We start from the raw sequence: 21,925 nt of genomic DNA on the forward strand, positions 1-21,925 counted from the left end.
CCAACCCAGGGGCCTGGGAGACTCCGCGGCTCTGCTTTGGGCTCTCACGACGCCCAAAAGCCGCAGCGAGGCGGGAGCCCCGGCACTGGCTCCTTCCCGCCCTCCCTGGATTTCCATGGAGACAGGAGCAGGAAGTATAAACGAGAAATCCGACTTCATCTCTCTCTCCACGGGCGCCACAGCCGGAGCCTTCGAAGAAACGTCCCCGGGCGCCTTGGTGCGCGCGCTGAGTGTTCGGGCAAGTTTCGGGGAGGAGGCGGAGGGTGCCGCGTTGCCGCTTGCGAAGGAAGCAGCCTGAGAAAAGGGTGGGAAGCTGTGGGGGGAACCGTCGCCTCTCCCTCCTCAGATGGGCGCAGGAAGGGAGGGGACAGAGAGAGAGTAGAGGAAGAGTTGGGTGCGTGTGCAGGACTCTTTAGAGTAAAGGACCCTCTTTGCTCTTATATGACGACACGACGCCCCTAGGAGGGCAAGAGTCCCTTTATCCACAGGGTAGAGGAGAAAAGTTGAGATGGTACAACTTTTCTCTCCCAGTCAAGAAAAACTTCATTGTGCCCTTTTTGCAGGTAAAAGTTCATAGGGCAAGTCTTGGGTTGCTTCTTTTTTTAATGGGTCCAGAGAATATTCCCTAGGAAACTATTAGCAAGCTGGCTGGCTCATTATACTGAGGCTGCTTCCAGCCTGATATAGCGGCAACTTCAGGTTACACAATTTCAGTTGATTGGGAGGTCCTCGCCAAAGAAGCCCCAAACGTTCCCCAAAGAACTTGGAAATCTGCCAGAGGGATGACCCTGTGTTTCCCCACGTTCTCTGGTCCTAATCTCAGTCATGGCTATGCAAGAGCATCTGAAGGTGAAAGAACGTCATCGCCGTCCCATAACAGCTCTTGGCTACCATTCAGCCCGACGGGAGTGCCTCACCGGCTTTGAAGGTGAGTCCTAGCTAGAGAGGTACATTTTCCCAGTTCTTTGTGAGCATTACAGCATTAAATTCTACCCAACTTCCATGCCTGCTTCGTATAACATGCCCAAATCTTGGACAGTTACATCACATAATAGACCCCCATTTCCATCCCCACAACAAGAGTACAGCCCAAAACGCAGTATATCTTTCACCTGCACCAAGAGTCTGCTTTCTGTCTCATCTACATGCTTTCAGCACATGTCCCCATGTCCCTATATGACCTCTGAATTTATGCTTGAGTTCTCATCAGGGAATGCCATGCTAGCACAGTGCCCTCATTCAAAACCCATCAGGTTTTTCCTTAAGGCATCTCTCTCCAAATGAGCTGGAGACGTTCCTCCCAAAATGAGCCCCTAGCTAAACAAGCCATATATTGTTACCCTTCTTGCCCTGATAGATGGAGTGATCAAATGGTGGGACGCGGAGAATGGGCACATGTCCCTCTGCGCCAAGGAGCATGCTGGCCGAGTCACCCACTTCCAGTCCTGGGCGCAGGCACGACTCCTCTTCTCTTCTTCCAATGATGGCTCCGTGCTCGTGTGGGCTGTAGGTGGCACTGTGCTTGACCGCATCCTGGTAAGAACCACACCGTATTACATCCTGGGGTCAGGGCAGGCCAAGAGTAATGACACAGTTGCTTTTCTGAAGTTTGTAAGTCATTGCATGGAATTGACCAGATATCATAGAACAGGGTTTACCAAACTTGAGTCTCCAGCTGTTTTTGGACTGCAATTCCCATCACCCCTGAACACTGGTCCTGCTAGCTAGGGATGATGGGAATTGTAGTCCAAAAACAGCTGGAGACCCAAGTCTGGGAAACCCTGTCAGAGAGTGATTGTGCTAAGCTCTTATTGCTCAAGGAATTCTGGGGATTCCTGGGATGCTACATCTGCAGTTTAGGTAGAGATCTCACTTTCTGCACCTACTAACTGAGGCTTCTGAGGATAAAGGAGAACTTGCCCCAACCAGTATTCCCACGAAAGGCTGCAACTCAGGAGCAGAGCACATGCATTGCATACAGGAAGCCCCAGGCTCAATTCCCGGCTTCTCCAGGTAGCGCTGGAAAGGACATCTGTCTGACACCCTGGAAAGCTGCTCCCAGTCAATGCAGACCCGGAGTGCCTAAGCTGTGGCCTTCCAGAACTCCCATCAGCCCCAGCCAAGCCTCAGGGATAATGGGGGTTGTAGTCCAACAGCATATGGAGAGCTGCAGGTTCCTGTCCCTGAGGTAGAAGACAGCTTCCTAAATATTATTTGACTAACTAAACAATCTATGGCCTTCTCAACTGGGGGTGGGGTATTGTTTTTGTTAGTATGCTGTACATTTTTGTGTTTTTATTTTGTAAACCATCTTCGGATGAAGGGCCGTAGAGAAATGTAAGAAATAAAATATTTGAGCCCTTGAAGTGTAATGTTCATTCTGAAAAATAGGCAATGCTTTATTCTGGGGGGTAATCAAGGGTTTTCTGTGCCAACACCAACACCACCACCACCACCACCCCCGCCGCCAAACACCAAATGTTAAAAGTGTGACACTGTAACAACTTCATGGTGAGTACCGGCACCTTTTATTTCTTTTTAAAAAGCACTGAAATCAGGATTAGATTTTGCTGTCTTCTGGGCCTCGAGTGCCCTGATGGTCTAACTCCAATAAAATCTATGTAAGACCAGGCCCTTCCAGAAAGTCTTGCAGGGCGAGAACTAGGTAGTATTGCCTCCCTGAGTCCCTAGAGCAGGCCCTCCAGATGTTTTGGCCTACAACTCCCATGATCCCTAGCTAACAGGACCAGTGGTCAGGGAAGATAGGAATTGTAGTCCAAAACATCTGGAGGGCCGAAGTTTGGGGATGCCTGCCTTAGAGCCTATTATTTTGTGCACAGTCTTCCTGCACTCAAGCCAGTCCCCGCTTTCCCCCCCTCCAGCTAGGGTACCCTATCTTCACCTTGTCCATCAGCCTGGCTCGGCATCTTCTGCTTTGTGGCAGCAAGGGACGCCTGATGGCTTTCCCTTTGGATGAAAGGAGAGAATCTGGCCACGTGGTCCACATGGCCCGGGGCTTTTCCGAGCACACACACACAGACATTGTGTCCTGCATCGCCTGCCTGGACAACCAAATATACACAGCAGGGTAAGTTGGGAGTTGCGGGAATGAAGAATGGGCTCCGTCTGCAGATGGGTTCAAAGTACAGACCCTCTGTGATACTTACTGCTTTGTGAAATGCTTCTATCATATGCTACTCATCGTGTCATGCAGAACCTTATCAAACAGGCCCTGGTGGAAGGCAGTGAGATGGTCTCCAACAAGGTGACAGTAATAATGTGGTTTCTGGATGACTGCGAAGGACAAAGCAGTGAGTCATACACATTTTCCCAAGGAGGGGATCTGCGGCTCTGCTTTGAAACCAAAGCTCCCTCTCCCACCACGGGGAGGTTTAAGCCACGTCAGCCTCAGAGTCCAGATTCAGTAGATTCAACGTTCCCTTCCCTTCCCAGGTATGACAAGAAGCTGCTGATCTTTGACACCTATCAAACTCCAGGCAAGAAGGGCCTGACAACCAAGCACTGCATCCCACGTGCCCATCGTGCAGCCATCACTCACCTGCTGCTGGTACGGCAGCAAGAAACCACAAGGTACGAGCTCAGTGCAAAGGGCAGGCCACCTAGGCCGTGGGATCTAGAGAATGGGTTGTGTGTGAAGACATTTGTCAAGAGGTGCTCTCCTGCTACGTGCCATGACCTGTCAGTGTCTAATTGACTCTCCTTCCCCCCAAACAGGAAGGTACTAGGCAAGAGTAGCCAAATAGATACTAGCAGCAGTGGATTGAGGGGAGACTTTTATGCTGAAGGATAGTGTCAGAGGGCCTGATATGGCTACTCTAGAGTAACGACTCCAGCATGGTCTTTTAAGGCTTTTATTAAGTGCTGATTATTTACAGTGTTCAGAGCAGTAAAAATGCATCCTTAAGGTGAGGTGTCAGAACCTCTGAATGGCGATTGGCGCGTTTTCTTCCAGCACCAAAGCTTTGGCAGACCCAACCTCTTCCCCCTACGTTTGCGTCGCAATTCGGGAGTTGGGGGGATTGGCCTCCCCCCCGTGCGTCCAACTTCCTGTCCCACCTGAGGCATGGGCTCCACAACCTTGCCTGAGCCTCGGACACCACTTCCTGACTCTCCGCTGGAGGCAGAGCTCTCCTTACTCTCTCCAGCGCTTGGGGATGGGCTGGAACTTAAGATGGGAGGGACTTCCCTGTATCCCTTGTCCCTCACATCCACCCCCCTCCCAGGCTCCTCCCCCCCCCTCCCTAGGGGCTCTCTGCTTGCTGGGGACGAGTGAAACCCCAAGAAGTCTGTGGCATCCGAGCCTGTGGGTGTAAAATTTTTCCCCCAATCCGGCGATCTTTCCCCCTCCCCCTGAGAAGACGGGAATCCCAAGAAGTCAGTGGCGTCAGAGCTGGTGGGAGTAAAAATGTTCTGCCAGTCCTCTCCTGCCTCTGACGTCGTCGACCTCGGTGAAACCCACACCTCTTCTTCCGTATCCTCAAATTCCGCTTCCCATCTCCATGGAGAGCTGCTGCCTGCGATCCCTTCCTCCTGCCCCTCCCCCTCTTCCTCCCTTTCCATGTGCCAGGGCTTGGGCCTGTGGGGGAACAGGGCGTGGAACTCTTCTACTAAAAATTCCTCAGGTACTTCCGTGGCTGGTATCCACTCATTGTGGGACGGCGGAGTGTCCTCCCATGCTATCAGGTACTCCAGCCCTCTCACCCCTCTCCTTGAGTCTAAAATCTCAGTTGCCTCATTGAGCTGACGGGCGTTTCCCGTCTCCCCCCCTCCCTCTGGAGGCTGATCGCTGTCCCTGAACCTAGTACTTTCTCTGTACGGCGACAGCAGTGATCTATGAAACACTGGGTGCACTCTCATGTCCTCAGGCAGTGCTAGCCTGAAGGCTACCGGGTTGACCTGTTGCGTGACCGTGAAGGGGCCCAGCCTCCTGGGTGCTAACTTCTTGCATCGCCCCCTGGTGGGAAGACCTTCCGAGGATAACCAAACCTTGTCCCCCACCCTGATGACCTCTCCCGGTCGCCTGTGGCGATCTGCCCCCTTCTTGTACGCTTCCTTGGCCCTCTCCAAGTGTTCTCTGAGCTGCTGGTGCACCGTCTCCAGGTCCTCTGCCCAATCCTCTGCCTGTGGGCCCTCTTCCTCCTCCTCCCCCTCCCTCTCCGGGAAAGATCTGAGGTCGCGCCCGTAGTTGGCCTTAAAGGGCGACACCCCTGTGGAGACGTGCACCGCATTGTTGTAGGCAAATTCTGCCAGTGGCAGGCGATCCACCCAGTCCGTTTGCCTCTGGCTGACGTAACATCTCAGGTACTGCTGCAGAATGGCGTTGACCCGCTCCGCCTGTCCATTGGTCTGCGGGTGCCGAGCCGTAGACAAACTGACCTCCACCTGCAGGAGGTTCATTAGCTGCCGCCAGAACCTGGAAACAAATTGGCGGCCACGATCCGAAATAACTCTTAAAGGCAATCCATGCAGTCTGAATACGTGGTCAACAAACAGTTTGGCCGTCTCTTCTGCCGAGACCGCCCTGGCACACAGTATAAAGTGGCACATTTTGGACATGAGGTCCACCACCACCAACACTGCGGTCTTGCCCCTGGACGACGGCAGGTCTGTGATGAAGTCCATGGACACTACTTCCCACGGCCTGTGCGGTGTGGCTAAGGGCTCCAGCAAACCTGCTGGTGGCGCTCTGACCACCTTTGCTCGCTGGCAGGTGTCACAGCCCCTTACATAATCCCTCACATCCTCCCGCACCCCTGGCCACCAGAAGTGTCTCATAACTAGGTGAGTGGTTTTGTCCCTTCCGAAATGACCCGCCATTGGGTTGTCGTGCATCTGCTTGAGGACCTTACCTCTCAGCTGTTTGGTGGGCAGGTACAGGGCTCCCCTGTAAAAAAGCAAACCCCTCCTTTCCTCAAAGTCTTTAGCCTGCTCCCTCCCCCCTCGCAGCTCTCTGAAGATGCGGGAGGCAAACTCATCTGCTGCCGTCAGTGCGGTGAGTTCTGCCTCGCTCACCACTGCTGCTCCGCAGGACCATGCTGATGGGGGGAAAATGTGCCTGGGCGCTGGTGGCAACTCCTGCTCCATGTACTCTGGTTTGCGGGAGAGGGCATCCGCCCTGACATTCTGCTCCCCCGGGATGTAGTGGATGGAGAAGTTGAAGTTCGAGAAGAACTCTGCCCACCGTATCTGTCGCTGGTTGAGCACCCTGGCCGTTCTCCAGAACTCCAGGTTCTTGTGGTCTGTGCACACCTGGATGGGGTGCTTGGCGCCCACCAGGAAGTGTCGCCAGTGCTGGAAAGCAGCGTGGATCGCAAGAAGTTCCCTATCAAACACCGTGTAGTTGCGTTCAGGCTGTGTCAGCTTCCTGGAGAAGAAGGCACAAGGTCTCCACTCTCTGTTGGCGTCCAGTTGCAACAGGATCGCTCCCAAAGCCCGGTCCGAAGCATCGGTCTCAATGCGTAGGGGCGCATCCTGCACTACGTGGAACAGGTTCTGGTCGGACGCGAACACCCTTTTGAGGCTTTCGAACGCTGCTTGCGCCTCTGGCGTCCACCTGAACTTCTGCTTGCCTCTCAGGCAATCCGTGATGGGAGCCGTAACCCGCGAGAAGTTCTTGATGAATTTCCTGTAGAAGTTGGCGAATCCTAGGAGGCGTTGGGCATCTTTGCGCGTCCTGGGGCTGTGCCAGTCCAGGATGGCCTGCACCTTGTCCTTGTCCATCGCCAGCCCCTTGTCTGACAGCTTGTAGCCCAGGAAGTCCACTTCCCTGGGGTGGAACTTGCACTTCTCCAGCTTCACATACAGGTGGTTCTCCTTCAGGCGTTGCAACACCTCCCTGACATCCTTCACATGTTGCACTGGGTCAGCGGAATAGATAAGGATGTCATCCAGGAAGACCAGGCAGTTCTTGAAGAGAAGGGACCCCAGGACGTGGTGCATGAAGGCCTGGAAGCATGCTGAGCCCCCTTGCAACCCGAAGGGCATCACCAGATATTCAAAAGAGCCCAGAGGCGTGAACATCGTGGTTTTCCACTCATCGCCTTCCCGGATCCTGATCAAGTTGTACGCCCCCCTCAGGTCTAGCTTGGTGAAAATCTTGCCCCTGCGTGCCGCTGTCAGGAGATCGTCCACTCTGGGCATGGGGAAAGCCACTGGCTCTGTCACTGAGTTGAGCCGTCTGAAATCCACCACAAGACGGCGCTGTTGCGTGTCTTTCTTGTCCACCCAGAAGACCGGGCTGCCTCCTGCTGCCTTGCTTTCTCTGATGAACCCCCGTTTGAGGTTCTTGTCTATGAACGCACGCAAATCCTCGAGTTCCTGATCTGACATGGCGTACAGCTTGGCTGGGGGTATCGTTGCCCCTGGTACCAGGTTGATCTGGCAGTCGAAAGACCTGTGTGGGGGTAGGTGGTCGGACTCCGCTTCGCTGAAGACCTCCTGCAGGTCCCAGTACTGCTTGGGTATCGCCTCACCCCCTTTGACATGCATGGTGGCCACCGTGGCTATTGGAGGCCCCTCCCCTGGTTGGTGCTGCATGCAATGTTCCAGACAAAAGTCCGACCCAAACGTGATGCATCTCTGGTGCCAACTTATGGAGGGGTCGTGGCGCGCCAGCCAGCTCATTCCCAAAACGATGGGGGGGTCTGAGATGGTTGTGACGTTGAAAGCCAGTGTCTCTGAGTGCCTTCCCACCGTCATTCTCATGGGGGGGGGGTTGATGAGTGATGGCCCCTCCCAGCAACTCTCTGCCGTCAATGGTGGCTACGTGCAGGGGAAAATCCAGCTGCAGAAGCTGGATCTGGTGCTCTTCTGCAAAGTTTCTCGAGAAGAAGTTGGCTGAGGCACCACTGTCAATTAAGGCGAGGACAGTCAGGGGATAGCCATTTGGGAGCGTTAGCGTGACTTCTAGAACCACTCCTGCTCTGGGAGGGGTGGGCTGGCTCTGCTCCTCTCTGTGCGGGTGGGCGGGCTGGGGCTGTTGTCTGCTGACTGTGCCTGGCTGCTGCCCCTTGTCTCCTGCAGCCAGGCTGTCTCGTTTCCCTGCTGTGGTGCTGCTTCAGTGGGGGAAGGTACAACCGTTCCCGCCTTTCCTTGCCACTCTCTGCGATGAGGGCAGTCTCTGACGCGATGCCGGGGGGAGTTGCAGAGAAAGCAATTCCCGCCCCTTCCCTCCTTGCGTCTTGGCGCCGCCGGGGTTTGAAAAGCCCGCGCGCGCGCTCCACCGATCTCCATCGGTTCTGGCTCTGGGCTTGGTCTGGGCGGGTCTGGGGGTGGTCCCTGGGGTGGGGTTTGGTGATGTGGTCTGTCCTGGGAGCGTGGGAACCAAGGTTTTGCTGCGCGCGTCGCTTGTTTGTCATACCATCTGGATTCCTGTCTCACCCCCACCGCTAGCGCCGCTTTGCTTAACTCATCCATAGTCCGCGGTCTAGGACCTCTTGCCAGCTCATCCTTAACATCTGCATGCAAACCCAGGTAGAAGGCTGATTTCACTGGCTCACTTTGCAGATCCCACCCCAGTTTGTGCACCAGCATGGTGAATCTCGCCCAGTAGTCCCTCACTGTCGATTTTCCTTGTGTTAAGTTATGAAGCTCCTGTTTAGTGGCCTCCATTTCACTGTCACTAGCGTACATTATTTTTAAAGCTTCTAGAAATAATTTTGCGTTCTTCATGCAAGGATTTTTTTGCGCGATGAGCGGTCTTACCCATTCCCGGGCGGCCCCCGTCAAATGCTCTATGATAAAGGAGACTCTGTGCGCGTCATCTGGGAATTCTGCTGCATGCAATTCCAGCGCATAATTTATTTCTGTCTCGAATCCTAGGTATTCCCTAGGGTCGCCGCTAAACTTGGTGACTAGGCTCTGTCCCCTTCTCACTTGGACTAGCTGCGGCTGGGGCGCCCCCCCACCTCTAGCGGCTTTCTCCTCTTCCAACTTTTTCTGCAGGTCCAATACCATCACCCTTAGCTGTTTCTCAGTCTCCTCTTTTGTCCTCACCTGGTCCACCAGCTTGTTCAGCTCCTCCTGCGCCCCTCGCGCTTCCTCCTGAGCGGCATGCAATTGCTGCTGTGCCTGTGCTGTGAGGTTCCGTAGCTCCTGCTTCGCTGCTTCGGCCTCCAGCCTCCACTGCTCAGCCTCTTGAGCGCTCATCGCTGCACTCCAAAGTAGCCAAAAAAAGATTCGGAGGTTGCTGTCAGAGGGCCTGATATGGCTACTCTAGAGTAACGACTCCAGCATGGTCTTTTAAGGCTTTTATTAAGTGCTGATTATTTACAGTGTTCAGAGCAGTAAAAATGCATCCTTAAGGTGAGGTGTCAGAACCTCCGAATGGCGATTGGCGCGTTTTCTTCCAGCACCAAAGCTTTGGCAGACCCAACCTCTTCCCCCTACGTTTGCGTCGCAATTCGGGAGTTGGGGGGATTGGCCTCCCCCCCGTGCGTCCAACTTCCTGTCCCACCTGAGGCATGGGCTCCACAACCTTGCCTGAGCCTCGGACACCACTTCCTGACTCTCCGCTGGAGGCAGAGCTCTCCTTACTCTCTCCAGCGCTTGGGGATGGGCTGGAACTTAAGATGGGAGGGACTTCCCTGTATCCCTTGTCCCTCACAGATAGTCTTAGGTTGTACCTGCATGGCAGCTTCCTGGTGCCACAATTCTTATGTAGAACAGGGGTGGGAAACCTCAGAACCAGGGCCAGAGGTGGACCTCCAGGCCTCTCTGAATGACTCCTGGGACTTGTCCCAGGCCACCCACCTCCATCCACAAGCTGTGCCCTTCACTGACCCTGCTCTGCATCCCCCTCAAGTGCTTTTGCATGGCAAGAATATGCTGTTGAGCTGTGATAATGCCTCTTGTTTGCCTGGATGTGGGCATGCTGTGGGCATGTGTAGAAACCTCTGGCTTTTACTGTAGGAAAGGTAGGAGTCATACCAATGACTCTGCCCATTGAGGCCCCAGGAAGGGAATGTGGCCTGTCACTCGGGCTGAAAACGGTTCCTCATTCTGGCATAAGGACAGGGAAACGAGACAAAGCAGGATTCCCTCTTTAGTCACTTCAAAAGGGCAAATCCTGCTGCCCAAAGAGATCTGCTGTGGTGTGGATGGAAGCATACAATTGAAGGGCAAGGATGAGCTAAATTCGCTTTCACATATAGAAAGCGAGAATCACTGTACGCTGAGTGTACACCTACCACCTTTTATAATGTACTCTGCAGAAATTCCATTCCCTTACAGTCCTTAATTCCTGCTTCCGTCCCCTCTGATTCACGTTTCCTAGGTTATATTTCCTATCCATTTTTTAAAATAAAAGAATACTATATGGGCTTTGCTCCCTCCTCCTTTCTCTCCCCCTCCCTTTGCAGCTTCCTTCCTTCCTTCCAGGAGAAGTTAGCATGGTGATGGGGAAAGGAGAAGCAGGAGGAGATGCCTCCTTCTCTGGATAGATTTCTGTTGCAGAGGCTGGTGCTCTAAGTAGCACATCTAGAGCCAGAGGGCTCTGGAAGGATGACGTTTACCACAAAGAGGAACTGGAAGCCGCAGGATGTTACTCGAACCTCTGGCCAGGAGGGAGAGGCTTTGAGTGTGTTCCGCTTGGGGAAGTGTAAAATAAGAACACTTTGCTTAAAGAAAAGGGGGGGGAGAGAGATGGAATATTTTATCCTGCTTTCAATGATTGACTAGAAAGGGAGCCTTTGGTTTATATAGAGGGTGTGAAGTCTTTGCTTGGGGAATGCAAGCACAGCCCTGCTCCTCCACTCCGCTGCCAAAGTCCTGCTTCCCTGAGCCTCCCTCTGGTCTGTCATCTCCTCTGCAGGGTGCTGTCAGGTTCTTTTGACCAGACAGTTGGCATCTGGTCCCAGGATGGGAAGCTCATCCAGCGCCTTGGCCCCTTCACCGGGAACATTACTGGACTCTGCTACGTGGCATCTGTTGGCATCGTCTGGATCACCAGTGGTACAACCCAGCCCACCCTCTATGAGCCTCAGTCTGGGGAAATAGTGAGCGACTTAAGTGTGGCATTTCCTTTTTCCCCTCGCCTAAAGATCAATGAACTTGTTATTATAAGGAGCCCTCTATTGGTGATGGGTTGCCATTGCATCCGCCTGAACTAGCATAGGGATATATAGGGAGGACAAAAGGCCAGGGTGTGTTTTCTTTCCCTTTCTGTCTTTGTGAATTGCAGCCAAGAGGATAAGCCAGATGACTCTCTCCACATGCACTGCCAGGCTGCGCCAATCAACTCCCACACTTGCTCACAGTCTTAGTATATTAGGCATGTGCATTAAGACTATATAAGCTAGATTGTCCAGTTTTTTTGTTTTCTTCCAGCAAGGCCACAGTCCTAGTGGTAAACAATTGCTGCCAAGGGTTTGACCATGCTGTGCAAATGGGGACCGATAAGCCCAGGATCCTGTTGCTCACCCATGTTACACATGAAGCAGAATTTTGTGGTGCGGCTTTTCATGGGCTGCTACTTCAGACTGCAGGAGTGAAAATTGCATGGGACATATTCAAGTGTGCCATCCTCAACTCACAGCAAAAGATGCTTGGAGACCAGTGCCTTGTGAGGGGAGGGTACAATAGTAAGCTTTGCATGTCAAAAAAAGGCCCCTGGTTCAGTCCCTAGCATCTCCACTTAAAATGAGCTAGATAATGGGAGCAATCAATTCCTGAGACCCGAAGGAGCTGCTGCCACTCAGAGTATTAAATACTGGGCTGGATAGATAAATAGACTGACCTGGAACAACATACGTAAGTTCCCCTGTTCCTATGGGAGCTGTTCTATGGGATGATTTTCCCTTGAAGAATTGCCTGTCCTTAGTTGGCCTCAGCTCCTCATATTGATTAGTTTTTATCCTATGAAAAATTACCCATGTCAAAAAGAGCACTCTTTGATGGAGCATGTTTCTTTTAACAAGCTGCCTTACCCTGACAGATCAGACCCATTTTGCCTGATTAATGACATAATACAGGTGACATAAAAACTATACACAGCCGTTTTATACTGACAAATTACTCTGATCCTCTTCCAAATGTCAGATGGCAGATATACTGAAGATTAAATCCTGTCTCTTCTCATTTCCTTAGCTGTTGTATCCTCCCATTCTCAGGGCCTCTTCCTGAACATGTTTTTCAATTGCTATTTCCATTGGGTGGATGCTTCAAAAGCCATTAGTGCCTCTAACACTGTATTCCTGGATCTGCAAACTCCCCCAAAAACATACTCAAAGATTACATTTCTTTGTAGCTTTCAATACCAGATCCAACTGCATTTCACAGTTCGACCCCAAGTTCTGTCATGTGCTCAACAAAGTTCAAAAGTCCACTGAACAAGTGCCCCCAGCACAGCTCTTTTTGATAGGTCTTTGACCCCTAAGTAAAGATGGCTCCTGTGTACCATTCCACATTTATAGGAAGAATAAGGAGAAACAGGTATTTAATGGCCAGCCTGTTCTGAATTCTTTGTGCTGATCTGCTTTCAGGTTTCACAGTTCATATCCACATTCCAAGGCCAACAGAAAGATGGGCCTGCTCTTCAGCAGCTTCTCAGCCTGCCAGACTCGAGGCATGTGATAGGTGAGTTCTCCAGTAGAGTACAGATGCCCCCCTCCCAACATCTGCAATACAAGGCCTCACCTGGTCTCTCAGCTGCCAATGTTAGATTCAGCATCTCTTCTTATCTGTAGGCCATGTCCTTTCATGCAGTTAGGAGAAAATAGCTTTAGGGGAAGATACTAGACCAGTATGGCACCCAGTGGTGAGAGCGTTGAATTGGCATTGGAGATATCCAGGTTCATTCCACCACTCAGCCACAAAGCTTGCTGGGCCTCCTTGGCCAATCACCCTCTCCCAGTTTAGCTTAATGCCACTGGATTGTTGTGAGGAAAACATGGGGTGAGTAAACTATGTCTTTTGCCCTGAACTCCTTGGAGGAAAGGCATGATATAAATGTAGTAAAAATTGATTAATTAGTACAAAAGAAAGGGCTTTCATCACAGAACCAGGTGGTGACCTTGGTAGGCTCATGTGCTTATTGCATTCAGACCCAGCGTGGTTATAGCACTTGGGACAGACTTCTCTCTTATATGTTCCCATGGGCATCTGGTTAATTGTTGTGGGAAGTTTTTTGCCTGATCCAGCAGGCTCTTTTTATATTCCTGTTGGTTCCCACCACAGGTCCCAGATTTATATCCAGAGATTCCAGTTTCATGCAATCAGGTGTTGTGAGATCTATGCATGCTTTTCTAATTTAACACAAGGCGATTTCCCACTCAGCTTCTTCAGAGATATTAGAAGGCTCAGTGGATGGCAAGAGCTTTTTAGAATAACCCAAGTAATTTTAAGAAACGCAGAACTTTTCCTTCTTCCAGGCACGGCAAAGCCGCAGCAAATACTCGTCTGGCGCTACAGCGAGTTGGGATGCCTGACAGTGCTGCCTTGCAAACACCCCCTAGAGTGCCTAACTTATGGTAAGCAGCCATATATATCTCTAACTCTGCAACCGCTCCAGCCCCAGATGTACAAGCTCCGTGAGGTGAGGTTCAAAGCTAGGAGAGTCTTATCTGGCTGGGACAAGGGCCGGGGTTGAGTTTTATGTGTCCAGCAATAAAAATGTTGTCTGGTTTTCCAAAGCCCCTGCTGCCCCTGCTTGACCTTCTGAATGTATCTCCACCAGCCAAAAAGGAGCCCGTTTTGCTCTTCAGTGGGGACAGCAGTGGGATGCTACAGAAGTGGGAGAAGAGCTACATCTCTCCCTTCATCTACAGGTAAGGTTTCATCCCCTCAGACCAAGAAGTCCCTGGTGTGTGACATGGGTTGGGGAAGCCCCTATTACAAGGTACGGCAGTGAGCAGAAGCTAGCCTAAGAGCTGCAGATTTCTGTTGGTAAGGAGAAGAAGAACAGCCCCTGGCAGAACAGACTCTGTAGTATAGCAGATCTGTGCTATTTGGTGACCAGATAAAAGCTATCTACTGGTTTCCAGAATAATAGTGGAGCTTAACTACTAAATGTGTTACCCTTGGTCAATAGCTGCCATTGGCCTAGAACACAAGCCTCTGGAAGAGACGTGGTTGGAGGAATGCTATGATCTGGGAGGAGTCTCCCTTGCCATCTCTCACTAAGTCAGGGGGGTGTTGGACTACAACTCCCATCATCCCTGTCAATCAGCCACCCTGGCTGGGACTGGTGGGACTTGAGTCCAGCAACATCAGGAGGGTCACAAGTTTCCCATCTCTGTAGTGGAGTTTCAAAAAGTTGTTCTTCTCCAGCATCTGGCTCTAACCGAGTCATACTTAGTATTGCTGTACAAAGACAAGATGCTTGCAGACAAGCAGAGACCTGCCCACCCTAGTCCCTCATGCTCCCTGCCCTCTGCAGCTGCCCATTCTCTGCCTGCTCCAGTCATGCAGCCATCTGCTCCTTGTGCCATTGTGAGCTCCCAGCCTTCTCACTCATCCTCAACCACAACCCTGTCCACAGCCACAGGTCTACACTCCCCCCCCCCCTCCACACACATCCTGTGTGTCTCTGTTTCTTTCAGCAGGGAGTCGTTCCACCTAAGTGAAGCCCATCTGGAAAGAAGAGGCCCCTTGGCACAGCAGAGGGAGGAGGATGGCAAGGAGAAGCCACAACCTCGTCCAGATTCCCCTCGAAAACAAGGAAAGGCCTCAGCTGGGCAACAGAGTGGCTACACCAGGTTCCGAAGAGTAGCCAAAGACACGCGAAAAGGAAGCATAGGATTCACTAGGTAACTGTCATTGTGCTCTGCCCAAGAGTATGTGCTACTGCAGCAGAGAGGCAACAGCATAATTTGTCTTGAAGAGACCCTTTCTTCCTTAGGGATCAGGCAGACCTTCACCATTTGCTTCGCAGCAGGGCTGGATATTGTTGGTGTCATGCTCCCATCATCCCTTGCTAGTACGGTATGACTAATGGTCAGGGATGGTGGTCACCAAGCTGGCCAGAACAGGGCATGATTTAATCTTGGAGAAAGAGTTGGCTTCTGTAATGTTGGCTGTGAAATCACAGATTAAAGGTAGTTGCTGCCTTTCTAACGAAGCTCTGGGCCTTTGCCAGGGCTCTCTTTGCTGAAGAGTTGAATATCCTGGTGGTGTCGGCAGCTGATGGGAACATTTATCTCTGGGAGTTTGAGAGCTTCATCCCAGGCGCTGAACCTTCTGCCCAGGTGAGTGCAAACCGCTGTCCTAGCCTCTGCTTCTTGGATGGAAGACAGAAGACATGTGCTTGCAGGTAAGCCACAGGAAGTGAAAGGCCTCCGTCCTCCAAGATAAGAAAGATGCACCAGCCAGCCAGATTTATTTAACCGAGCCAACTAGGAGCCACATGGCAACACAGGTTTTGGCTCAGGAAATTCCCTTGGATTACAAACAAAAAAGAAGTGGGTGGCATTTCTCCTAGAGAAAGGTTCCCTTAATGGTTTGCTGTTTTCATCCCATGCTGTAGCAATGCCCACCTGTGTTGGATCAAAATTCTGAAACATTGGCATCAAGCTGTGTCCAAGATGAGAAGACCCAGGGCACTTCAAGCAGTTGTGTAGCAGGTGAAGAAAGTGGTTTGGAGTAAACTCAGAGGGGAAAGAAAAAGAGATGATGCTTCAAAGGTGCACAGAAGCAAATGTTGAATGGCCCAATGCACTTTGAATGTATCCTTCCACAAGTCCACAGCCCAATCCTAACCATGCCTAGTAAATTCTATTGAATTCAGTGGGGCTTATTCCCAAGTAAGTGAGGTGAGGATTTCAAGCTTAGATGGAAAACACTGTGTGGCAGGGCTGGATCAAGGGTAGTCTGAGACAAGCAAGTAGTTAGGACTGAAGAGTAAGCCAAAACCAAATGAAAACTTGTGAGTCAGAGTCTAGAAGGAAGATCAGGAGTGGCAAGCAAGTCAGGGCCAAAGACCAGCCAAGGCTGCAGGAACCCACCAGAGCTCAGGAAGACTTTATTGCTCAAGCAAGCCTCAACTGGACCAGAAAGTCCCCTTACACTCTTTGCTGTCTAGGAGGTTCCAATAGTCAGCCTGAGTGGGTGGAGTCATTCACTGAGAAACTACCACCTGGAGTCACCACACACGGCACCTGTCCTGGCAGACCTACGTATACCATGGTCCATGACCAAATGAATCAGAGCACTGTATAAGACACTGGGGTCATCCTCACTTCCACTTGCTCTGCCACTTCCCCCCAGGAAAACCCATGGTTTAGCGCTGAATCAGAACAAACAGCTATCAGGTTTTCTGTGGATTGTCGTTTGTTCCAATTTTCCATGCCTTTTCCAGGGGAAAGCAGCAGGGGACAGGCAAAATAATTTGGACTCATGCCTAGAATTCACTGAACAAGTGGAAAACCACTGAGACCTGTGCTTTCCGGACACAGGACAAACGAAAAAGTGGCTGAGTCCATTTCTTGTCCACCTAAGTGTCCCTGATGAAATCTCCCTTCAAACCATGCTGGGGCACTGAATGTTTCTCTAGTTTATTTCATCCCCCCCCCTTTTGTTTTCATTTGGTACTGGTGCCTCCCCTCCTTTCTTCGCTTTGGAGTAGGGTCAAGCTGGGGATAAAAAGCACCGCAGGCTCGTTTTGGGGAAGCCACCTCCTGAGTGTGTAAGAGATTCCGGTCCCTGGTTCCCCCCCCCCCTCTTCTCTGTCCTGCTACTGCCTCTCTCATGCCAGTACTGTCTTACATAGGTTTCACCTGCAGAACGGTGCTGTGCGGGCACACAGGCATGGTGACGGCACTTGCTGTGGCAGCCGGCGAAGCTGGACTGTATTTCCCCTACCTGGTGAGTGAACCGTAGAATGGACTTGGGTGGCATTGTATGAGACAGCCCAGTCTCTGTTGATGGGCAGCAGGGAGAGAGTGGAAGAGAGTAAGATGCTGTAGGAAGAGCCTGCATGGCACATATTGGGAGGAAAGGGGATGTGGATGAGTGACAGTGCCAGAGAGAGAGAGAGAGAACACACACACTGCAAGGAGGGGTAAGGGAGGGGCAGCATTGCAAAACAGGACTTCACCTTGCTGTATTTCATTGTAGCTCAGTGGGGGATGGGATGGAAAGCTGTGTCTTTGGGACCTGCACAACCGCTCTTTGCAAAATGCCTTTTCCAGTCTACCTGAGGACAACGGGCCCATCCTGGATATGGCCTATTCCCCAAAGAGGTGGGTGATTCTGCCTGCCTGCTTATTTGAAAGGTGGGGGAGCCACAGAATGTTCTCAAACAGCACTTTGAGGCCTCCCAAGCAGGAGAGATGTATTGCTGAAAAGTGGGGGTCCCAGTAATAAAAAGGATGAAGCCACTCCTGCAGGAACCTAATCTTTGGGTCCAGGGCCACTAATTTGATTTTGCCATGTCTTTTGCCATCCCCGCACCCACAGTCCACACCCTCCTGGACTGGGCAGGAGGGAATTTGCTTTCTCTTCTAGCACTGGCAGAGTTTTTATCTGCGCTTTCAATCCTCACTGTGCTGATCTGGTGCTCCTGGCTGAGCTCTGTGGGCACAAAGCCGCTGTCGTAGCCTTGGTCTGGCACCCACTAGAGGACAAGTGGGTTAGCGGTGCTGAAGATGGCTCCATTCGGCTCTGGGTAAGCGCTTGATCAGGTGGTTACTTTCATACGTTGGGTATATTCACTAGCAGGGAGGCAGGAAAACTTTGGGCTAGTTGCTGAAGAACTTGGTTGAATTTCTGGACCAATAAGTTTTTGGGGGAGTTATACGGATCAGGCAGAAACATTTTCTGGGGAATGACCAGAGAGTCTTCCTCCAGCAGCAGGGATGATAGGATTTTTCTTTTGAATGGTTCACACAGAGCGAAGATGGTGGATGCTGTGTGCAGAACCTGAGAGCCTCCAGAGGGATCACTTGCCTCTGCATCGACCAGGTCAATGGCTGCATTCTTGCAGGGGTCCATGATACCATCAGGTAGCCCCTGCATAAGGAGGCTGGCGGTGGAAAGGAAGGGGATGAGAGGCAGCACATCTTTGAACAGGCTGATGGCTCTGCCCTTTTCTCCCTGCAGGGTTTATGATCCAAATTCTGGAGTGCAGGTGCAAAGTTACACAGGGCACCAAGATTCCGTCAAGGGACTCATCCATGTCCCAGAAATGGAGCAGGTAGGAGAGACAAGGACCACCCACTAGGGGAAAAGTTCCAGATAGCCAGGGATGGGAGTTTTCCCACTCTTAGGTCTAAGTCATTAATGTACCAGCACAAAGCAATGCTTATACAGTACTGTGATGATGCATATTGGAGCCATGTGGTACTGTGCCTAATCTGTATCTATCAGCATCCTATTCAGAGAGCCAGCCACATGTTGATGACATTAAGTGAGGTCATGCCCACTTTTGAGCTGGGCAGCACTACCAAAAAGGTTGTCCCCATGCTGTATTCTTGTTGTTTAAATAGGGTATTATATTGCACTTCCAGTCTTCCTACAAACAAACTAGTACTTAATGGAGAAGGGGAATTGTATCCTTTTTTTATTTTAGAATTCAAAGCAGTTTACTGTATAAGATGTTTACCTATCATAGCCCAGTCACGGGGTGGACTGAACAAATAATTATCTGTTTTCTATTTCTGGCTAGCTTCACTAACAGTGGCTGACAATAAGCTGAATCCTACTGAGGGAGCAAACATGGCTGCCCCCCTCTAGCTTGTATCTAGGCCAGCAATAGCCATCCTTTGTGGGGCAGGCAAGGGCGGCCTCTACAAGCTAAGAATACAGTATGCCTTAGAAATTGCTACAAGGATTCTGTAGTGTATTCTCTGTTCACATGGGAAATACTCAGATCCTACTTGTGGATTTCCCACAGGCATCTGCTTGACAGCTGTGAGAACAGAATGCTAGGTGAGATGGGCCTTTGGTCTGGGTCCAGCAGGCCCTGTTCTTAAGTTGAACATGGGAAGTCAGATGTGCACACAGTGAGTTGGCTCACTGCCTAAGCCAGGCATCCCCAAACTGCGGCCCTCCAGATGTTTTGGCCTACAACTCCCATGATCCCTAGCTAACGGGACCAGTGGTCGGGGAAGATGGGAATTGTAGTCCAAAACATCTGGAGGGCCGAAGTTTGGGGATGCCTGGCCTAAGCCATGAGTGTGCCTCTCAGAGTCCTGAGGATATTGCTGAGGATTCTGGAGCACAGACTTGCCATGCCAGAAGCAGAATACATATGTGGCCTATAGCATTGTTCCTTGGATCATGCTGGGTGTCTGACGAAATGCCACTTGGGTCTTTGGCCAACTAACCTTTTTTTTTAGCGTACTCTTAAAAAAAAAGCAGCTTCTTTACTGATTGCTTTAATGCAAATCTGTCAGTTGTGGAGAAGTACACCCACACACCCACATGCATATCAGGAAGGTGCAATGTGGCAGGAGGAAATCCTGTACTGATATCCTAGCTTGGCTTGCACTGATAGTGGATGCCAGGCTGGTGCCGCCCACTGTAGTCTGCCATGCAGTTGGATGGGAGACCAATGCAGTCTGAAGACCTAAATGGATGAGGACCATGGGTGACCGATGCACTGCATGGAGAGACTGAATCCAGCCCCATACAGGATGCTGATGGTGTTGCACCCTGACGTGTTGTCCTCTCTGCTTCCCTGCAGTATGTGTCGGTCTCTCTGGATGGTACAGTGTGCATGTGGAAGGCCTATCGCCCGGAGGAGCAGCTCGAGGCCCAGGTCAGGTGGTGACTTCACTCTCCTGCTGGGTGCTACACAGGACCTAGACTCTGAGACTCCCAGCTTCCATTTTAACAAAGAGCACATTTCCACCCTTTGCGGTTGTGCAGGAAAGCTTCAAAAGACAGCATGCTCAGAAGCTAGTGAAACAGCTAGGTGGGGCTTCCAGTGGTCAAGGGTGAGGCTTCTGTGCTCTGGTGCTTCCTGTCCCCTCCCCATAGTCCTTGCTTCTGTCTCTCTCTTTCCTCCCCTTTTACTGCCGTCACAGTCCCTGCAAGCATATTCTGTGAAATGACATTTGCAATGAGAATAACTTCTGCCGACCAAGAACACATAAGCTAATGTGGATAATTAACTGTGATCTTTCTTTGGTGCTGTCCTCTGCCCATGTCCATGTCCTGCTGCACTTAAATTAGATTTGAGCTTACACATTCAAGGCAGAATGTAAGAACTTCAAAAGACCAGGCACAGTCAGTGATTAGCTGCCCCCAGCCATCCTGAAATGTGGCAGGAAGCTTTCATGTCAATGAGTCATCTCTGTGTAAGCAATTTGCGCTCATATTCTAAGAAATAATGCAGCCTAGCCAGGAAAGGTTAAAAAATTAAAAACAGCAGTAAACGCTATTGCATATTGATTGAAATTCTTTTCTGGACACATGATCAAAGTTGTTAGTGCAGTAAACATGCAGCTGTTAGCTACTGGCTAGGCAGAGCCCAGACATCTTCGCCTCCAGTATGTGCTTCAGTTGCAGCAACACCACATTCCCCGTTCTGTACATGCCGTGCTTTGAATCTGAGAAAATTAATTTTGTCTCCCAGATAGTACATGCACCACTATTGTGATTATTGCTGGAATGTGATTATACACGTGTTAGGGGCACCTACTTACCGGCAATGAGAATGTTGATGAGCAATTAAAACTCCCACACTGCTTCTGTGAGAGCCAGTGTGGTGTAGTGGTTAAGAGCGGTAGACTCGTAATCTGGGGAACCGGGTTCACGTCTCCGCTCCTCCACATGCAGCTGCTGGGTGACCTTGGGCTAGTCACACTTCTTTGAAGTCTCTCAGCTCCACCCACCTCACAGAGTGTTTGTTGTGGGGGAGGAAGGGATAGGAGATTGTCAGTCACTTTGAGACTCCTTCGGGTAGTGATAAAGCGGGATATCAAATCCAAACTCTTCCTCTTCTTCTTCTTCTGTCTGTACAATTGTGTGGCTTTCTTCTTAATGTTGTTACGTATCTATTTGCAAACATTCGCCTAGCATGTGTAGGACATGCCTACTGGGGAACACAGAAATCTGCTTCATGTACCCATCTAGCTCAGCATTGCACACTGACATTGGCTTTCCGGGGTCTCAGATTGGATCCTTTCCCAGCCATATGTGGAGATGGAAGGGACTGAACCTGGGACCTTTTGCATGCAAAGAAGATGCCCTACCTTGGATCTATAGCCACATCCCACTGTGAGTGACACAGGTGCTGCTCTTAATGCTTGTTATGAAGACCTGAATGCACCAGTTAGGCTGCATATAAAGTTTGATAACCAGAGCTAAAACCTGTGCTTGCAGCAGAACAAGCTCTAGGACAATGGAGTCTAATTCTCTCTGTGAAGCCTGTTTTTGTTCCCTCTTGGTTGCTAGGCAGTGGTGCAAGAAGAAAAACAATCTATTGTGCCAGAATGCCATCCTGTGTGGGTATGCCAAGTTGGCATTCACAGGCACACAGGCCAAAGCAGTGAGTTCTTTCCCCCTGACATCAGCTCTGCTGTCCGGTTGTATTAATATCAGCATATACTTGTTTTGGGAACCACATGCCACTTTTGAGGGCTACGTTGTGGCTTTCAGTGCTATTTCCTTATCAGGGATTTTTCCATTTTTACTATTTTGAGAACAGAGCTGATTGCAGAGGAACCAAGAAACATCACGTGCCCATGGTAACCAACTGGTCAAGTGATGCTGACCACCAGTCTCAAGATGATGCTTGCAATGAGAGTATCCATCTGCACTGCTAATGGATGCTATCTCTGTTAACTGTTATAGTGCTGAATTCCCTTGTATTGCCCCTCAAAGATTCATGGAAAAGGGGATTTCCTTATTTCTTGTCCAGTTGTTCTGCGTGTTGCAGACAGTGCTACAGCTGTATAATAAACTTACTCTTCTGTTCTCGCTACTCATGAATTGTACGCTCTCTTGTTGCTGCAACAGATCCAAA

At 50.8% G+C, this 21,925-nt stretch overlaps 2 protein-coding genes across 6 annotated transcripts in view; both read left to right on the top strand.

Annotated features, from left to right (window-relative positions):
- LOC118081556 (uncharacterized) lies at window positions 1–20,510 on the top strand. 5 transcript variants are annotated; one of them, XM_088662075.1, is made up of 18 exons: window positions 1–238; window positions 824–928; window positions 1,358–1,536; window positions 2,883–3,088; window positions 3,454–3,591; window positions 10,832–11,015; window positions 12,501–12,594; window positions 13,389–13,487; window positions 13,694–13,784; window positions 14,559–14,765; window positions 15,095–15,203; window positions 15,482–15,578; window positions 16,724–16,818; window positions 17,071–17,195; window positions 17,437–17,620; window positions 17,845–17,957; window positions 18,055–18,148; window positions 19,640–20,510. In XM_088662075.1, exons 2-18 carry the CDS (start codon window positions 826–828, stop codon window positions 19,724–19,726), a joined length of 2,205 nt encoding a protein of 734 aa, XP_088518201.1. In that variant the 5' UTR covers window positions 1–238; window positions 824–825; the 3' UTR covers window positions 19,727–20,510. The 5 variants fall into 5 exon arrangements, with proteins under 5 accessions (XP_088518201.1, XP_060127565.1, XP_088518200.1 ...); XM_060271582.2 differs by having other exon boundaries at window positions 90–217; XM_088662074.1 differs by having other exon boundaries at window positions 90–217; window positions 14,562–14,765; window positions 19,640–19,869.
- LOC118081557 (ADP-ribosylation factor-like protein 3) overlaps window positions 19,676–21,925 on the top strand; it is an 11,357-nt gene continuing 9,107 nt past the window's right edge. The window contains exon 1 of the mRNA XM_088662084.1: window positions 19,676–19,714. The gene's annotated coding sequence lies outside the window, so the exon portion shown is untranslated. The remainder of the gene's footprint in view (window positions 19,715–21,925) is intronic.

This window comes from Zootoca vivipara, chromosome 2 (assembly GCF_965207765.1).
Source record: "Zootoca vivipara chromosome 2, rZooViv2.hap1.1, whole genome shotgun sequence".
Lineage (NCBI taxonomy): Eukaryota > Metazoa > Chordata > Lepidosauria > Squamata > Lacertidae > Zootoca > Zootoca vivipara.

What these genes read in the sequence shown, in the direction of transcription:
- LOC118081556 (XM_088662075.1), top strand. Translation starts at nt 826, where the DNA reads ATGGCTATGCAAGAGCATCTGAAGGTGAAAGAACGTCATCGCCGTCCC. An exon ending in CCTAGAGTGCCTAACTTATG is followed by an intron (nt 13,488 to 13,693) that starts GTAAGCAGCCAT and finishes TATCTCCACCAG; the next exon opens with CCAAAAAGGAGCCCGTTTTG. An exon ending in GCGCTGAACCTTCTGCCCAG is followed by an intron (nt 15,204 to 15,481) that starts GTGAGTGCAAAC and finishes CCCATGCTGTAG; the next exon opens with CAATGCCCACCTGTGTTGGA.